The sequence below is a fragment of the Onychomys torridus genome, chromosome 11 (assembly GCF_903995425.1).
Source record: "Onychomys torridus chromosome 11, mOncTor1.1, whole genome shotgun sequence".
In the NCBI taxonomy this organism is placed as follows: Eukaryota; Metazoa; Chordata; class Mammalia; order Rodentia; family Cricetidae; genus Onychomys; species Onychomys torridus.
The window spans coordinates 21,295,214-21,312,924 of NC_050453.1; the positions used below are offsets into that span (position 1 = coordinate 21,295,214).

The 17,711-nt window shown below is 38.4% G+C and overlaps 1 protein-coding gene across 1 annotated transcript in view; it reads left to right on the plus strand.

The window, feature by feature from the left end:
* Positions 1 to 16,799, plus strand: part of LOC118593284 — a 78,737-nt gene extending 61,938 nt beyond the window's left edge. Inside the window, exons 9-16 of the mRNA XM_036202653.1 lie at positions 4,174 to 4,464; positions 5,567 to 5,719; positions 6,428 to 6,513; positions 7,531 to 7,698; positions 9,461 to 10,546; positions 11,543 to 11,959; positions 15,922 to 16,110; positions 16,638 to 16,799. Of these exons, the coding sequence (XP_036058546.1) occupies positions 4,174 to 4,464; positions 5,567 to 5,719; positions 6,428 to 6,513; positions 7,531 to 7,698; positions 9,461 to 10,546; positions 11,543 to 11,959; positions 15,922 to 16,110; positions 16,638 to 16,673 (2,426 nt within the window). The 3' untranslated portion in view covers positions 16,674 to 16,799. The remainder of the gene's footprint in view (positions 1 to 4,173; positions 4,465 to 5,566; positions 5,720 to 6,427; positions 6,514 to 7,530; positions 7,699 to 9,460; positions 10,547 to 11,542; positions 11,960 to 15,921; positions 16,111 to 16,637) is intronic.
* The last annotated feature ends 912 nt before the right edge of the window (positions 16,800 to 17,711 follow it).

The following is a 17,711-nucleotide window of genomic DNA, read 5'->3' on the forward strand; positions in this document are numbered from 1 at the left end:
GGAAGAACTTTGTAACTTTGGGACATAAAAGATAATGAGTGTTTAGAGATTAAACAACTATTGTAGGAATTAACAAGATAATGCAGAGGGCCATGCAGATGATAAAGGTCTGTCTTAGAAATTTCAGAGAAGAGGTTCAGCGTTTCCTAAAGAATCTTTTAAGGCCACTCAATATTTGTATTACAAATCTGTGATTCTGTTCACCTGCGATTCAATAATTGACTGTGATTAAGAAGAGACAAGCATTATTGAGTTATAATCTGCAAAGTGTCTTTTCACTGTCAGTACACAGAATTTGAAGTTGTGACCCAGAGGAGTCAAGGGTGTACGTTGTGCTGACATCCAAACTTTGTAATTTAGAAGACTCACCCAGTGGTACTGTTTTTGGAGGTATAATGAGGACATAAGAAATAACTGAAGCTTGCCACTGTGAAAAGTCATGAAAGACCATTGGTGATGATACAAAACAGGTACAAAGGGACCCCAGCCTTTTTGAGATGTCAGTACCATGGGATGACACCAAGGACAGCAGCAAACATGGAGAGAGGTAACCTAAGCACAGGAGAACCACTATGTGTGCTTGGATGGAAGAACAGGAGAAATGGAGCTGCCAAGGCCCTTAGCAGACCAGAGAATCTTTTTACACTGTAGAATCTGATTTTGCTTTGATTTGAGTGAAATTATAACCTGGTTTTTCCATCTTGGAAAAAGATGTAGATAACTTATTTTTTATTTTGTAAGAGCTCACAGTTGAGCAACTTTGAATTTTTAAAGACGTTAGAATTTTAGAGAGGCTTTGAAATTTGGAAGAGACTTTAGGTGTTTTAAAGAGACTGAACATTTAAAGTATTTAGCTTTTTAGCAGTGAGAATGAACACATTGATATCCAGAATCTAATGGCTGTAGATTGCCACTGATGCATGAATAGTATATTATGTAATACAGGAAAGTCTACTGAGGTTGGGATAATTAGTACAAATTCAAAAACAATAACACTTCAATAACAAAATGAATGTAAATGGGACCCTAGGAAAGACCCAGGGATCACCCAATGACAGAGAAATGGATGAGATCTACATGAACAACCTGGACAACTGTGGGAGTAATGAAGGGCAAGATTTGAGGTAAAGAAAGCTTAGGGGAGCAGGAGATCCCAGCTGGATCAAGAACAGAAAGGAAGAACAAGGAATAACAGACCATGATAAATGAAGACCACATGAGAACAGGAATAGGCAGAGTGCTCGAGAGGTCCCCAGAAATCCACAATGATATATCCTCTGTAGACTGCTCGCAGTGGTCGAGGGAGGGCCTGATCTAACCTAGTCTGGTGATCAGATGACTAAACACCCTAGCAGTCGTCTTGGAACTCTCATCCAATAACTGATGGAAGTGGATGCAGAGATCCTCGGCCAGGCCCCAGGCGGAGCTCCAGGTGTCCAACTGTCGAGAAGGAGGAGGGACTGCAAGAGCGTGAATTGTTGAATCCAAGATTGCAAAAAGCACAGGGACAAATAGCCAAATGAATGGAAGCACATGAATTATGAACCAACAGCTGTGGAGCCCCCAGCTGGATCAGGCCCTCTGGAAAAGTGAGAAAATTGAATAGCTTGATCTGTTTGGGAGGCGCCCAGGCTGTGGGACCGGGACCTGTCCTTGGTGCATGAGCTGGCTGTTTGGAACCTTGGGCTTACACAGGGACACATGCTCAGCCCCATGGCTGATGTATAAAATTAAAACATATAATAATAATAATAATAATAATAATAATAATAATAATAAAAACAAAAAAATTACAAATAGTTTTTGTCATCTCATATCTGACTGTATTTGAAATAGTTGTGTTTTTACAAGTACCAACCCAAAGAAATGCTTTCTATTTTAGTTTTCCTGGCATTTGGAGATCATTATTGTATGAAAATTGGAATATTGCTCTGAAGAAGGGAGTTTTATTGTGAAGAATCAGCTTTAATCTCCTCCTTGAATATATAGGTGATCTACTTTTAATGTCTTATGGCTTGCAGAGTATGTCTTTTTCTTAATACTCTTCCTCTTCCCTGTCATATGTCCTTGTGTGAAATTATATTCAGTCTTGGATTTTTTTGAGCATGGAGAATGCTCAATTTTTCTCCAAAAAAGGGATGCAATTAAAGCCCTAGAAATTTATTATCCAATTTAGCTGAGGTCCAAACATGTATGATTCAAATTAAAATACCATAAATTGAATTAGAATGTTGAACTCATTCCATTCTCTAAAGATCATGAAAGAAGTATATAAAATGTGAATGATCTACAAAGAGGAAAACTCAGTTCATTGGGGGAATTTTGAGAATTTCCAGAGAGCCAATCTTTTGATGTTTCTAATTTTCTATTTTTGTTATTAGTTTCTTACAAATATCTCTGATGAGAGCGGAAGGATTTGTGGGCATAATAATAAGTTTAATTCTACTACTATTTATCAGTGAAAAATTAATATGTTCTCAAATAGGGATTGTGAGTAGTCTAGTCACAGGTTTTCAATCTTAGAATGGTGCTGGGTATGAGTTTCAACTCATACAGGCCTTAGATCAAATCACAAAATGGATGGTTAATCCCACAACATTCATGCCACTGTTGGACCAGTGAGCATGTTTTACCAGACTGGTTGTTACTGTATGAGCAAGGATCCACAACTGAGTAAGGTTAATAATTATTTTGGTCCTCCATTACTGTGCACAGTGCTTTCCAGATTTGAAAATCTAGCCAGTAGGAATGATGCTTCAGGGGAATATTAACTTGATTTCTCCATGTTCTGTAACTCAAAGTGTGCTGTTTCTGCAATAGAGTCTTACCATAAAGTTCTGGCTGGTACCAAAGAGCATTGTCAATAGGCTATATGTTGGGAGTCTATGAGAACAGACTGGCCAATAACTTCAAGACAGCAAATTCATACCTAGCACTGGGCTTTTTGTTAACCTGTCTAGTAGAAATATTGTTGCCCCATTATACAGTAACTTCACGTGAATTCTTTATAGATAGATTTTTAGGTAGCAAGGAAAAGAGAAGATAGATGAGAGATGAGAGATAGATAGATAGGATATATATATATATGAAGCTTCTACAGCAATAAGTTTCCATCTTAGTTTTGGAAATATACTTAGTGTTAGTTACTCCTCTCTCTATTTCTTCTACTAGCTTACCCTCCCATAACACCCCCATTTAACTCTTAAGTTTTCTAAATTTATGAAAAGTAAACAGAGAAAGAAATGTGAGAATGACTTTCCAAGCAATGAAAAAGAAATTATACATACCTTAAAACTTGACAATGGGAGTTTATTTTGTATATTTTGAATCATATGATCTCAGGAGTAAAAATAAACTTAAATGGAAGAGTTCAGATTATTCAAGTACCTCCAACATATTTTTGGAGGAATGACTATTGTTAGTAAACTAGAAAACTATTAAAAGATCTGAGTGGAATTTATGCATGGCTAGTCGGGGGAAAATTTCATCTATGAACAAATAAGAACCACCAAATAAATCCTGAAAGGTTAAAATCAAGAAACTACAGACAAAATTCCATCCAATAAATTCTAGGGTGCTGCTCTGAAAACTATGTAGATGTTGGAGAAATTGACACTAATATGAGCACAAGGACCAAAAGATCACAATCCAAGGCCAGAAGAGACAGGATGCTAACGATGGGTGTTTGAGGCAAAGCCTAGTAGACAAGGGTCGGTGGCTCAGCATGGTCATGTGACTTTGTTCATCCAGGTACACTGTGATAGGATACAGTCCATTTGCACATAGGTCACTTTAGAATGGGAAAAATGAGAAACCCACATGCAGATATCCAGGGACAGGCTCCAGAACCAAATAAGAGTGGAAAAAGCATCCAGGATATTAACACTTATATCCCAGACTCTAAACACTGCAACAATTATTGATTCCAACACTTCTCTTCCACCACAAGTCACTGGTCTAAGTCACCTAACATGGCTTATGGGGAAGAATATCCTAGGCTTGTTTATTAATACAGAAGTTCTACATCCATTTTGCACAATGACACAGCTTGTATTTAACTCTATTTTTGTCTTACATGCAATTATGGACATTATCAAGTGCAGTCATTCACTCACACAGGAATATGCTTGTTTTGGAATTGTCTGTAATCTTATGTCTATTTTCATCTTTTAGGATTGTTCATAATTGTAGAGATAATGAGTGAATACAAGACAATTGTTCTTCAACAAGGATTAGAGGATGTGGCTGTGGATGACTACCAGTTTAGGAAAATCAAGTCCTTACTAAGAAAAAAACTAAATCTAACAAAAATGATGCAAGATGAGTATGACAGAATTCAGATAGCTGACCTCATGGAGGACACATTTCCAAAGGATGCTGGACTGAACCTGTTGATAAATGTGTGCAAAAGCATTAAAGAACTTGAAGACCTTGCTAAAAGGCTTAAAACAGAAAGAGCAAAAGGTAACATGGGAGCATCCTGGACACTCATCCCTTCTCCACCCTCCCTAAACTTTCTGGCTCCCTGCAGCAATCAGAGCTGACATGTGTCTTTCCCAGTGTGTGCCTTAGAAACAATGGGGTTGAAGTATCTCAGATGTCAACAAGTGGATTGTATCTTGAGCTTTTCTCTCCATCTCCCACCAAGTCCCCACAGTCCCACAACCCACATATAAAATAATCATTCAGACGCTTACATTATTTATAAACTGTATGGCCATGGCAGGCTTCTTGTTATCTACTTCTTTTATCTTAAATTAACCCATTTCTATTAATCTATAAGTTGCCATGTAGCTTGTGGCTTACCGGTACCTTACATCTCGCTTGTCATGGTTGGCAGATCTCTCTGCCTCAGCCTTCCGCTTTCCTAAATTCTCCTCTCTCCTTGTGCCGCCTGTACTTCCTGCCTGGCTACTGGCCAATCAGTGTTTTATTTACTAACCAATCAGAGCAACACATTTGACATACAGAACATCCCACAGCAGTGGATGATTTCAAGAAATCTTTTCTTAAAAAGAAACTTGATATATTTCAGGGTAGACATCTTTTGCATTGGAGGTAAATACTATAAAAGGCAGTTGTTGAGATACATTAGAACATCCAAACATGTAGAAAAACTAGAAAATGATAAAGTAAAAATTGAAAAAGCCATTTGAAGCATTTAAATAGAGTAAATTTAATACTTGATTAACAGTCTTACACATTACTTAGTACTCTTTCCAGTAAGAAATGTGATCTAATGTTTATGTAGAATCCTTCATTTTGGAGATGGGAAGAATTTTCTCTCTATAAAGTCACTGGGATAAAAAAATATTGCATATACTGGTACACAACTCTGACCTGAGAATTTAGCATAAGGAGGCCCAGTCAAGGAGACCTGCAGATTCAGAATACATGAGTTATATAGAAAAATGTATCCCCAATATAGATGTCAAAATCCAATGTTACTATTTTCTTACATCAAATATCAAATCATAATACTTTTTCTTTTTCTATGATTTGGAATTACCATCCTTAGAAGGTAACCTATTGCTATTACCATAAAAGTTTCATGTTTATAAATCAGTCTGTGTGATCAGAGGGCTGCGACAGGGTTGTACTGGTTTAAAAAGATGTTCCCAAGATGGAGAAGCTGAGTCTACTACACCTGGAAAGGGCAAAGAATCCTCTGAGGTAGTGCCTGTACCTGACTTGGTACCACTGGTGGCCTTCTGGCCAAGTAGGGCCTCTGCAACAGAAGAAGTAAACACACAGACACAAGTAGAGGCAAAATAGTTCTTAAAATTGTTGAAGGATATTTGATCACACTGTGCTTCCTGAGATTGCATTATTTACTGAAAAATAAAAAACTGTTTCTAGGTCTGGTGTGGCTTAGCCCTAGCACACACCTTTATTCCAAGAGCTTTCTGCTTATATAAAGTAAATGGTATTAAATAAAAATCATGCATAAGTCAAGAGGCAAATCATGCAAATGGAAGTGAACAACTGATTGTTTAGGAAAAATTAAGAGAAATTCAAGAGGGTGGTTTGAGAGAAGGACATGAAGTAGAAGTGAGAGACATTGAATGTAAGAGGTTTTGGTTGGAGATGGCATAGGAAAAGGGAGATTATGGGACAATAGTGGAATATGAAGGTCAGCTGGGTGCTTTCTCAGCCTCTTGAGCTAGCAGGCTTTCACACCAACATCTGATTCCTGAGTCTTTAATAGTAAAATTGAATGAGGTTTTGTTTTAAAAAAACAATGTGAAATCATTGTTTTTCTGTAAAATTATTAACAAAGATGGAATGAATTGTCATTTTCATTTGAAAATCAGAAAATAAATAATTCTGAATGAGCTTCAGCCATCTTAACCACTTCCCAGGGTTTATTTTATTTTCTTTATCCCTACAGTTAAAAAGCAAAAGAAAAGAAAAAATGAAACTGCAGTGAAAAAAAGAAAGCAAGAAGAACCCAGTAGTTCCCGATCTCTTTCCACTGATAATGAATCAGCCATGAGCAAGCCCTCTTCAGAGGTAAGGTGGTGGCTAGTCTCTCACCAAAAAGTTTCTCCCCAGGTTCTTCCCCTTCTTAACTCTTTAGGAAGATTCAGTACTCTGTCTATCTAGTCCAAGGCTCTAGTGAGGATAGGTTCTAAGTCAACAAATTCATAGGGACCTGCCATTCACTCAGTGTCAGATATACAATGTCTCTAACTTCATGCAGTACAACCCCCAAGGATGCAAACAAAAAATCACCATGTGGCTTTTTAAAGACCATTTACTGAAATAGAAGTTGTTTGGGATGGGCTTTCAAAAAGGTTATATTAAATACTGACTTTATATTTCTACACTTCATGCCCTTCTGCCACCACAGGGATAAGTGGGATGAGATAAACATAATTTTTCTACTCCTCTATGAGACAACCCTATATGACTTAGTTAGGGTTTCTATGAAGAGATGTCATGAATAATAGGCAACTCTTATTTAAAAAAAAATTATTGGACTTGCATACATTCAGAGGGTTAGTCCATTATTGTCATGGTAGAAAGCATGTCAGTGTGCAGGCAGACATTGTGCTGGAGAGGTAGCTGAGAGTTCTGTATCTCCACTGGCAGCAGTAAGAAAGAATGGCGCTGGACCTGGCTTCAGCATTTGAAATCTCAAGGCCCACCCCTCAATGACACACTTCCTCCAACAAACCACACCTGCTTACTCCAACAAGGACACATCTGCTAATACTGAGACTCTCTGATGACCAAGCATTCAAATCAATGTGTCTATAGGGATCAATCTTATTCAAACTACCACACCATATGATGCATCTGTTAAGAATGAGGTGTGCACAATGACACAAATATAATTAGAATACAGTAATAAAACCAAGATTCTTATAGTCCTTAAAATATTGTGCTCTACTTAATACTAAAGACATTACTAAGGGCTGGGGATAAAACTGTATGAGAAAGCACAACATACCATGTACAAAGCCTGGGGTTCGATTTCCAACACATGGGGAAATTAATAAGGAAAGACAAACATTTTTCTTTTAGAAAAAGAGAAAACAAACCACAAAAACTGAAGGTGGCAAGAAAAGGAAGCTTACCCAGAAGCAGACTCAGTTTCTAGAGTCTTCAGGATGCAACCCACAAAAAGATGAATGTTGTCTTCAGACTCCTCAGAAGCCTCCACCAACACCATCCAGCAGTTCCTCAAACAAGGTACCACTTTCCTGTTCCCAGTGCTTGCTCCTTCCCAAAGCACATCTCTGGGCTCACCACAACCTTGGAAAAACATGTCACTGATCCTCTACTGCAAAGATTTTCCTCTTATTATTAAATAGCTCAGTAAGTTATGTAATCATGTATCACAAAGCCTCTGTGGTATTGAACAGGTAAGTATTTATGAAGTGATTTCTAATGTTGTCAACCAACTTTCTGCTTAGGGTACAGAAAGAAAGAGGGGAGACAGACTCTTCTCAGACATTTTCCCTTTGCTGGGGACCCAACTCCAGAGGTTATTTTCACCATTCTATGCTCTTCTCAGTAGTTTTTTTTTTTTTTTTTGACACATTCAGTTTCTTTGCTTGGAAGGTTTTATCCCTGTCCATTCACTGACCAAATATTGTATAACTGTAATGGTCACTTTTGCTGACAGTCAGCTCCAGACCATCCCAGGCACACACTAAACACTCCCAGCCATTGCTCATCAAAGAGAATAGCTTCCTGTTCCCATTTTGAAGCATTTTAATATAATTACAACAACCATAACCTATATATATATATATATAATCCATTCATAATGCATGTATTTTGGGATCAGTATTGCAATGTACACAAATATCCTTATTTCATTGCATGAACACTCCATGTGACCAGCAGTTAATCTTTTTAACAGGCACAGTCCTGTTATTTAGCATGGGAACTCCTTAGGCACATCTAATTAACCATGTTTGTAAATGATGACAGCAATATATTTCAAAATGTACACAAGCCTGGAAAATAGGCTACAGTTAGTAATACTTTGGGCTTGAAAGGAGTCAGCTTTATAACCATTGTAGCATTTTAGAAGAATATTTACCTTTAACAACCAAAAACATAAAGCAAAAACAGTAAAAATGGCCATTACAATTAAACAATTTGCATATTAACTCACCTTCAGTTTTAAAGCAAATTTTATAATATTTACATTTTTACTTCTCAGATTATAAAAGTGTAATGAGGACCCCCTAACTAGATCTGTTGCCTAAGTACAAGTATTTCTCACATATGTAGAAGGTGTTTTTTTTCTTTCTTTTTTTTTTTTTAGTTTTTAATTGGAAGGGAAAGTTCATGGTGTTTTCTTTTCTTTTTTTTTTTTGGCTTTTTTAAAATTTAACTGGAGTAATGGTCATTTTAAAGACCTAAATACAGGTTTGAATGAGTATGGATTGACTTCAGGCATGCTATTCCAGCACGCTGTCAACTGAGCTACATCCCCATGCACCAAAATCCATCTATGAGGGTATTTGTACCACAATTTCAATCACCTCACCTGGAAGTGTGGAGCATGGTCTGTGTACAATAAGGATTGAATATTTGATGGACTGAAAAGTCTACCTGAAAAAAAGTACACAAAGAGCCAATTTTACTACAAACTTCATTTCCCACAAGATAATACTAAAAGCTGAATGAGGACAAATAATATCAGCTTTGTAAGACCCTTTGAGCTAGTATTCTATCCCAGCACAGTGAAAATTCAATACCTAGCTTTTAACAGAAGTTGTAATATTGATGAGTAAGAGTGGAAGCTAGGTGTAGGAAACACCTAAGTTTGTTCTGACATACTTCTTTCAGCTCAGTAAAGAGATGACAGGGTAAAAGTTCTCTTCTGAAAAGAGAAAGTGAAAAGATGAGTTTGGTCTTATTTTCAAAAACCAATAAGCAATACTAAAAAATATCTCAATCCTATTTTCCTTAAAAACACAAACATCAAAAAAAACAGAGTACTATAGAGACACACGTTTCCCAGAAAAAACACCAGCTTCTAGAATTTTCAGCAACCAGCAACTTTTCAGCTGCCAGTAAATTCCAGACTCTTCCAGAAGTTGCAGCAGCCGCAGCTTCACCTAACAACCTCCAGACTTCTCAGAGACCTGTAGGAACATGCTTCACTTTGAAAATGTCTTCAGGCTCTCCAGCACCACTTTGCCAGAATTTTCCAATGTCTCCAGCATCAGACTCCAGCATCCATCTGAACTCTCCAGTGCCTCTAACACTGTCCAGTGGTGTCCAGGCTCCTGATGTACCTCCAGCAACAATATCTGGTAATAGCTGGGTCCCTCACATGCCTTCAGAAACACTGTCCAGCTCTTTCAGTGCTCCTCAGATGTCTCCAGTATCAGTGTCCAGCAGTGCCCAGAATATTCACATACCTACAGCAGCAACAGCCAAAAGCAAACAGTCTCTTCACAGTCCTCAAGTAACAACATCCAGACCTGCCCAAACCCCTAAAGGGCCTTCAGCAACATTGAAAAGTGAAGCCCAGTCCAGAACGATGACTCCAGCAATTGCATCCAGCAATATTGAGGCTCCCCATGCTCTTCCAGAAGCAGTGTCCAGAAATGACAGCACCACCCACACATCTCAAAGAGCAACATCCAGTGGCACTCAGACTCTTAACTCTGCTACAGTAAGAGCACCCAGGAATGCCAATGTCCCAGGTCCCTTAGGAACAGGACATGTTTGTTTCCTAGCTTCTTCGGCTTCTCCAGCAACAGCATCTAGTAGTCTCCAGACTTCTCAGGTATGTCTACCAACAACGTGCAACAGTCTTTCAGCTCCTCAGGTTTCCATACCAATAGGAACAAGCAGGGCCCAGACCACTCAAACACACACAGGGGCACCATCCAACGTCCATGCTCCTCAATTGCCTTCAGCAACAACATTAGAAAGTCTCCTGGCTCTATGTGGATCTCCACCAAAAGCGTCCAGCAGACTCCTGGATCCTCGTGTGTTCCCAGCAATGGCATCCAGTGCTCTCCAGGCTCCTCTGGTGCCTCCAGAAACAGTCAGCAGCAGTCTATCAAAGGTAAACCTTTCTGTTCTCAAAGTGTAATTAATGGCAGAGATCAGCACAAACTTGGAAGTTTTCTTCATTAATCTATATGCACACATAATCTTTTATTCAAATAATCAACTCATTTTTATTGTGTTTAGTTACTGATCCTTCCCTACATTCAACTTTAAAAAAACTTTGTATGCTCTATTTGATTAAGAAAATGTTTGACTCGGTGATCACCTGATCATTCCTATTCTGTAAGGAGTACAGTGAGACACTTGCTTATTCAATTTTACACCTTGAACTTTTTGTCAAGATATTATTTTCATATTTTGAATTGCTGAAACAGTTATAACGAAAATGTGCTTCCTGAAGTTAGAACACGTTGATGAGGAATCAGAGTTAAACCCTACCATCCATAGAGTGAAATCTGTATGTTTCCAAATCAAATTTCAGAGAGTGCTACCAGTTATAGCTGCCTCCCTGAGCTGGTACCCAGGTTGGTCGTGACTGCCAACATTCTTCTTTCAGCCCTACAGTGTTGCCTCCATTTCATAGTGCTCTTCTGATGCTCAGAAATGGAATGGGATACTGACGAGGCAGGTTATCAAAGTAAGATGACTTCAGGACTTTTTCTGGTTCCAGGATTCTCCTCCATGCCTGCTATTATGCAAAAAGAAGAGCTGCTAGCCGATTAACAATATTTGAGGGCATCTTTCTTTTACAAGAAAGCTCTGACTGTATAGAAAATGTTTTGTAATTAGAATTTTTAAAATATTCCTAGATAGAAGATTTTGCTAGAACATGGAGGCTTTGGGTTCATTCCCCATAACTATAAGTATAGTCTTCTTATTTACCAGGTATGATTAGTAAGTGGAATCACTAAGTAGTGACTTAGTCCATTTCTTCCTTTATCTAGGTTAAGGTATGGGAATCATTGTATAGATGTTCTCCACTCTAGTCAGTGGAGCTGTGCCTAAGATCTGTCTGAAATATGCATGATTAACTTGTGTATGTTTTATGTAGACACCAAAGAAGGGAAACTTACCAAAGGAGCCTTCTAAGGTGGAAGGTCACCATCGAGTTCCCAAAGAAGTGGTGGTGTTGAAAGTAACAGAACCATTTACTTACGATTTGATTGATGACAAAAGGATGTTCCATGCCACAGTGGCTACTGAGACTGAATTCTTCAGAGTGAAGGTTTTTGACACAGCCCTAAAGAACAAGTTCATCCCACAAAAGATCATCGCCATATCAGATTATTTTGGCGCCAATGGGTTTCTGGAGATATATGGAGCCTCCTGTGTGTCTGATGTCAATGTTAACCAAATGATGGTTATCTCAAATACACTGAGGAGAAGAGCCAATGGAACTCCTAAAATTAAGGATCTTTTCTCTCAAGAAAAAGGGACATATGTGAATGGAGAGTTTGTGGTAACTAAGGTAAGCCATCCATTATTTGTAGAATGCCTTTGCATTCTGAGATTTTAAGTTTTAACTTGGTACTGGAAGTTTTTCAACTTACTTAACACAGGAAATAATCACCTTTCATATCAGAAAGAGATGAGTAAGGTTTCCATACTTTGGGTATTGGGATAGTCTCTTACAATTCCTCTCCTCAAGGTACCAGCATGAGAATTCTTTACAAGGAGATTCATCAATAACCTTTGTCACTTTCCTGGCTGACAATCCATCTATAGCCATCCTATTCCCAGACACTGTTCAGTTTATAGCACACTTTCCTTTTAGATTTTATTTCTTTCATAGTTTCCTAACCCATCTCATTGGCAACTCAGTTTTGAATGAAGAGTCACACTCATAGTCTAGATACAGTTTGCAATGATGAGAATAAAAAACCATATAGACAATTCTGCCCTAGAATGAAGCCATGTCCAACAAGCCAGGATTATTTCTTTAATGTGTTCTCATTATCACATTCTTTACTTTTTATCAAGATCTTTTGAATAAGTGAATAACATTTTAAATAATGAGAGAAAGAGGAGTTAAACAATCTAGTTTAATTTCAAAATTTATATAGAATGAAAGTGAAGAAATTTAAGGAATTCTATGACTTTTGTATGTTTCTTTAAGTGCTGATGTACTAATTCATTAGTATGCTCGTTTGTTCAATGTATGATTTCTTAATTCATTGTGTATGAATCAGGCATGGCTTATTCCTTTTATCTACGCTGTTTATGACAGTGCTGCTAAAATTGTTTACACAATTAATAAATAAACTAAGTGGGACACAAACTAAAACACCAGAAATATTGCTGTAGATTTAACTTTTGAGGGATTAGGAAGTAGAAGAGTGAATCGATGTGTGCACTGAGCAAATGTGATCCACTTAAACAAGAGGGGTGTGTGTGTGTGTGTGTGTGTGTGTGTGTGTGTGTGTCTTTGTGTGACTATGTATTTGTTTCTCATGCTATTTCTTTTTTATGTCTGTTAGTTTGTTCATTGTGTTTTATTCTTGTTGGTTTGTCTTCTTTATTTGACTGTTTTCTTAAAAGACAGAGAAAGCACTTTGCTTCTTCCTGTTCTCATGTGGTCTTCATTTATCATGATCTGTTATTCCTTGTTCTCCCTTTCTGTTCTTGATCCAGCTGGGATCTCCTGCTCCCCTAAGCTCTCTTTCCCTCAAACCTTGCCCTTCATTATTCCCACTATCGTCCAGGTTGTTCATGTAGATCTCATCCATTTCTCTATCATTGGGCAATCCCTGTGTCTTTCCTAGGGTCCCCTTTTCTAGGTAGCCTCCATGGGGTTGTATAGCAGTCTAGTCATCATTGTTTTACATCTAGTATCCTCCTATGAGTGAGTATATACCATATTTGTCTTTCTGAGTCTGGGTTACCTCACTCAGGATGATTTTTTCTAGATCCATCCATTTGCCTGCAAACCTCATGATGTCATTGTTTTTCTCTGCTGAGTAGTACTCCATTGTGTATATGTACCATATTTTCTTTATTAATTCTTCAGTTGAAGGGCATCTAGGTTGTTTCCAACTTCTGGCTATTACAAATAATGCTGATATGAACATAGCTGAGCAAATGCCCTTGTGGTATGATTGAGCATTCCTTGGGTATATGCCCAAGAGTGCTACAGCTGGGTCTTGGGGGAGATGGATTCCCAATTTTCTAAGGAAGTGCCATATTGATTTCCAAAGTGGCTGTACAAGCTTGCATTCCCACCAGCAGTGGAGGAGAGTTCCCCTTGTTCCACATCCTCTCCAGCATAAGCTGTCTTCTGTGCTTTTGATCTTAGCCACTCTGACAGGTGTAAGGTAGTATCTCAGAGTCGTTTTGATTTGCATTTCCCAGATAATTAGGGATGTTGAGCAATTCCTTAAATGTCTTTCAGCCATTTGAGCTTCCTCTGTTGAGAATTCTGTTTAGTTCTATAGCCCATTTCTTAATTGGACTGTTGGGGCATTTTGATGTCTAATTTCTTGAGTTCTTTATATATTCTGGATATCAGCCCTCTATCAGATGTGGGGTTAGTGAAGACCTTTTCCCATTCTATAGGCTGTCGCTTTGTTTTTTCGACTGTGTCCTTTGCTCTACAAAAGCTTCTCAGTTTCAACAGGTCCCATTGATTGATTGTTTCTCTCAGTGTCTGTGCTACTGGTGTTATATTTCGAAAGTGATCTCCGGTGCCAATGCATTCAAGACTATTTCCTACTTTCTCTTCTATCAGGTTCAGATGACATGAGAACAGGAAGAATCAGAGTGCTAGATAGGTCCCCAGAAATCCACAATGATATATCTACTGTAGACTACTGGCAATGGTCAAGAGAAAGCCTGATCTGACCTAGTCTGGTGATCAGATGGTCAAACACCCTAAGGGGCATGCTGGAACTCTCATCCAATAACTGATGGAAGTGGATGCAGAGATCCTTGGCCAGACCCCAGGTGGAGCTCCAGGAGTCCAGTTGTTGAGAAAGAGGAGGGACTGTAAGAGTGTGAATTGTTGAGACCAAGATTGGAAAAGCACAGGGATAAATAGCCAAAATTATGGAATCACATGAATTATGAACCAAAGGCTGTGGAGCCCCCAACTGGGTCAGGCCCTCTAAATAAGTGAGTCAATTGAATAGCTTGAACTGTTTGGGAGGCACCCACGCAGTGCGACCCGGACCTATCCTTAATGCATGAGCTGGCTATTTGTAACCTCGGGTTTACACGGGGACACTTTGCTCAGCCTGGAATGGGGGGACTGAATCCACCAGATTGAATTGAATCCCCAGGGGAGTCTTGGCCCTGGAGGAGATGGGAATGGAGGGGAAGATGGGGGTAGGGGAGGGAGGTGGGAGGACAGGGGAATCCATGGCTGATGTGTAAAATTAAAACACAAATATAATGAATAAATAATGAATAAATAAAATAAATAAATAAAGAAAGAAAGAAAGAAAGAAAGAAAGAAAGAAAGAAAGAAAGAAAGAAAGAAATGAGAAAGATGGGTTGGGGATTTAACTCAGTGTTAGAACATTTGCCTAGCAAGCACAAGGATCTGGGTTCAGTCCTCAGCCCCTAAAAAAGGGACAAAAAGAGAGAGAAAGAAGGGTTGGAGTTGGAAAAGTGGGGAGGAGAGGATTATGTTGGAGGAGGTAAGGGAGAGGAAATTGTGATTAGAATATGATGTGTGAAAATAACTTTATTTTCAATAAAAAGTAAAATAAATTAAATGAAAAGGGTCTTATAATAGTCTTTCTCAGACTCACAATGAGCCAAAAGCAGCCTTTTCTTCTCTGGCCTCCTGGATGTAACTAAGAAACCTGAAATGGTAACCAAATGGGGTTTGCTGTGTATTTATATATTTTTTTTTCATTTTTGATCCCTTACTTTGGAACCTTAAGAAATCTCAGCTATTCTGATATGTTACAACTAGTACTTAGGAAGATACTCATTTTTTCTAAAGACATTAGCAAATAAAGACCTCAAGTAGGTAAAACTTAAGAGTGGCTTCCAAGGCTTCAATTACAGCTCAGTCATTAGGGCTAGGCACACAAAACCTCCAGAGTGATTTCCAAGAAAAGATTTATTCACCATAGCATGTTAAACTCTTCCATTCAATCAATTCTATTTTATCATTTATTCTTTTATTGTGTCTGTGAGTGTTGAAGGAAACACAAAGTCCATGAAAATAGTGTGGAAGTCAAAAGAGAAGCTCCACAAATGACTTCTCTCCTTCTCCCATGAGTCCTAGGGATTGAGTAGTAATTAGGCTTGCCAACAAGCATCCTTACCCACTGAGCCACCTCACTGGCCTTTTACCTATGATTCTAAACCTAAGAGCCACACTTGCCTTGTCAAGGACAGGTTTATGCTAATATTCTTTGTTTCTCATAGAAGTGATAAGCTTTCACATATTTCCTAAAAGATGAATGTTAATTTGTTTTTCAGAAAAATGAAAGGGGTGACTTCATTTACTATGGGATTGAAGATGATACTGGGAAAATGGAAGTGGTGGTCTATGGACGACTGACCAGTATCAAGTGTGAGCCAGGCAATAAACTTCGACTTGTCTGCTTTGAATTGACCTCAAGAGAAGATACATGGCAGCTGAAGTCTGTAAGGCACAGTTACATGCAGGTGTGTGCTTTGGGAAATAAAATTTTTCCTAAGGATCATATATTTCAATCTCCTGCAGCCCAGGGTGGCCTTGAACTCCTGATCTTCCTGCTTCTTCCTCCAAAATGCTGGGAATAAAGGTGTGTGCCACCACTGGCTGGCCTCTATGGTTAACTAGTGGCTAGCTCTACCTTCTGATCTCCAGGCAAGCTTTATTTGTCAGAACACAAACAAAATATCACACAACACTGACTTTACAAATTGACCAAAGACTAAACACAAAGAACCTTGGGGTCTTTATTTGTAACTTTCAAATACTGTCTGTTGCAGAGGATGGTGAACAGAAACTGTAAGTTCCCAAGGATGCCCTGAGCAAATCAGACCACAATGTGCTAAAATCTACATTCCTTTTCATGCTTACACACTCCGTGGGATTCATTTTACACTTAAACGGCCACTATTACAATATAAACAGTCAGTAGGAATATAGAGAGAAGTGTGAACCATCTGAATTTCAACTGCTCTGACCTCATCTTTTCTTCTTTAAGGTCATCATTGCCAGAAGGAGAGGCACTCAACCCTGATTCAGTTATGAAAACCTCTATAGAACCACACTTCTGACAATCTTAATGCCAAGGATACTGTTTATGGAGATAAGAAACAAGTCCAGAGAGTAAATGTATATATGACCTGTTGAAATACCACACCTATGAGAGCCAACTTTTGTTTGCTTGTTTGTTTTTTCAAGAGGAGATTTCTCTGTTTAGTTCTTTTTATTCTGGAAATCACTTTGTAAACCAAGCTGTCCTGGAACTCAAGGATCTGCCTTGCCCCTGACTTCCAAGTGCTGGGATGAAAGGCATGTGACTCCAGTGCCCTGCCTGCTATTATATCTAGGAAATGGTGCTTTCTTATATTCTTTGTACATTTTTGTATCATCTAAATTCCATATTTTGTATCTAAACTTTTATAATTCTTAATCTATAAGTTTTATATATAAAAAACTAAAAAAATCCAATTTTTGATAAAGTGGTGATTCCTTGGGAATATCTTTAAACCATTTGAAGTTGCTCTAACATAAAATATTAGTGATCTGCAGATAAAACTGTGGAATACAGGCTTCAAGTGTGATGTTTAAGGACAAACCTTGTTCAAGAAGAAATAGCCTGTGTCCTGCCCAGAAAAACCAAACATTAGTAATACACAAGAGAAGGCTGAATTCAGCCTTGAATGCAGTTTCCCAAACTAGTGTGCTGAGGACCTGGTAGGTCTTCAGATGATTTTCAGTGAGTCATTGTGACTGTATTATACAGTTTCATTATTTGAGCAAAGAATTCACAAATTTTGGGTGTTAAAAATGAGGAATACTATCTGTAGCAGTAAGGAATCTCAACTCCAATTCTAGAATGAAATAATGTCACTGGAAACCTTCAAAATGAGGAAGCCCTATGATAAAGGAATGAAGAAATGTGTTAGGATTCCCAGAAAGGTCCTGCTGGGGTTTTGTCCACTTCTCTCACTGCTGTGAAATCATACCTGACCAAAGCAAGTGGAGAAAGAGTGGTTTGGGTTTTGCTTATGGTTTAATGGTAGAGGAAGTTGAGATGGCTGGTCACATTGTA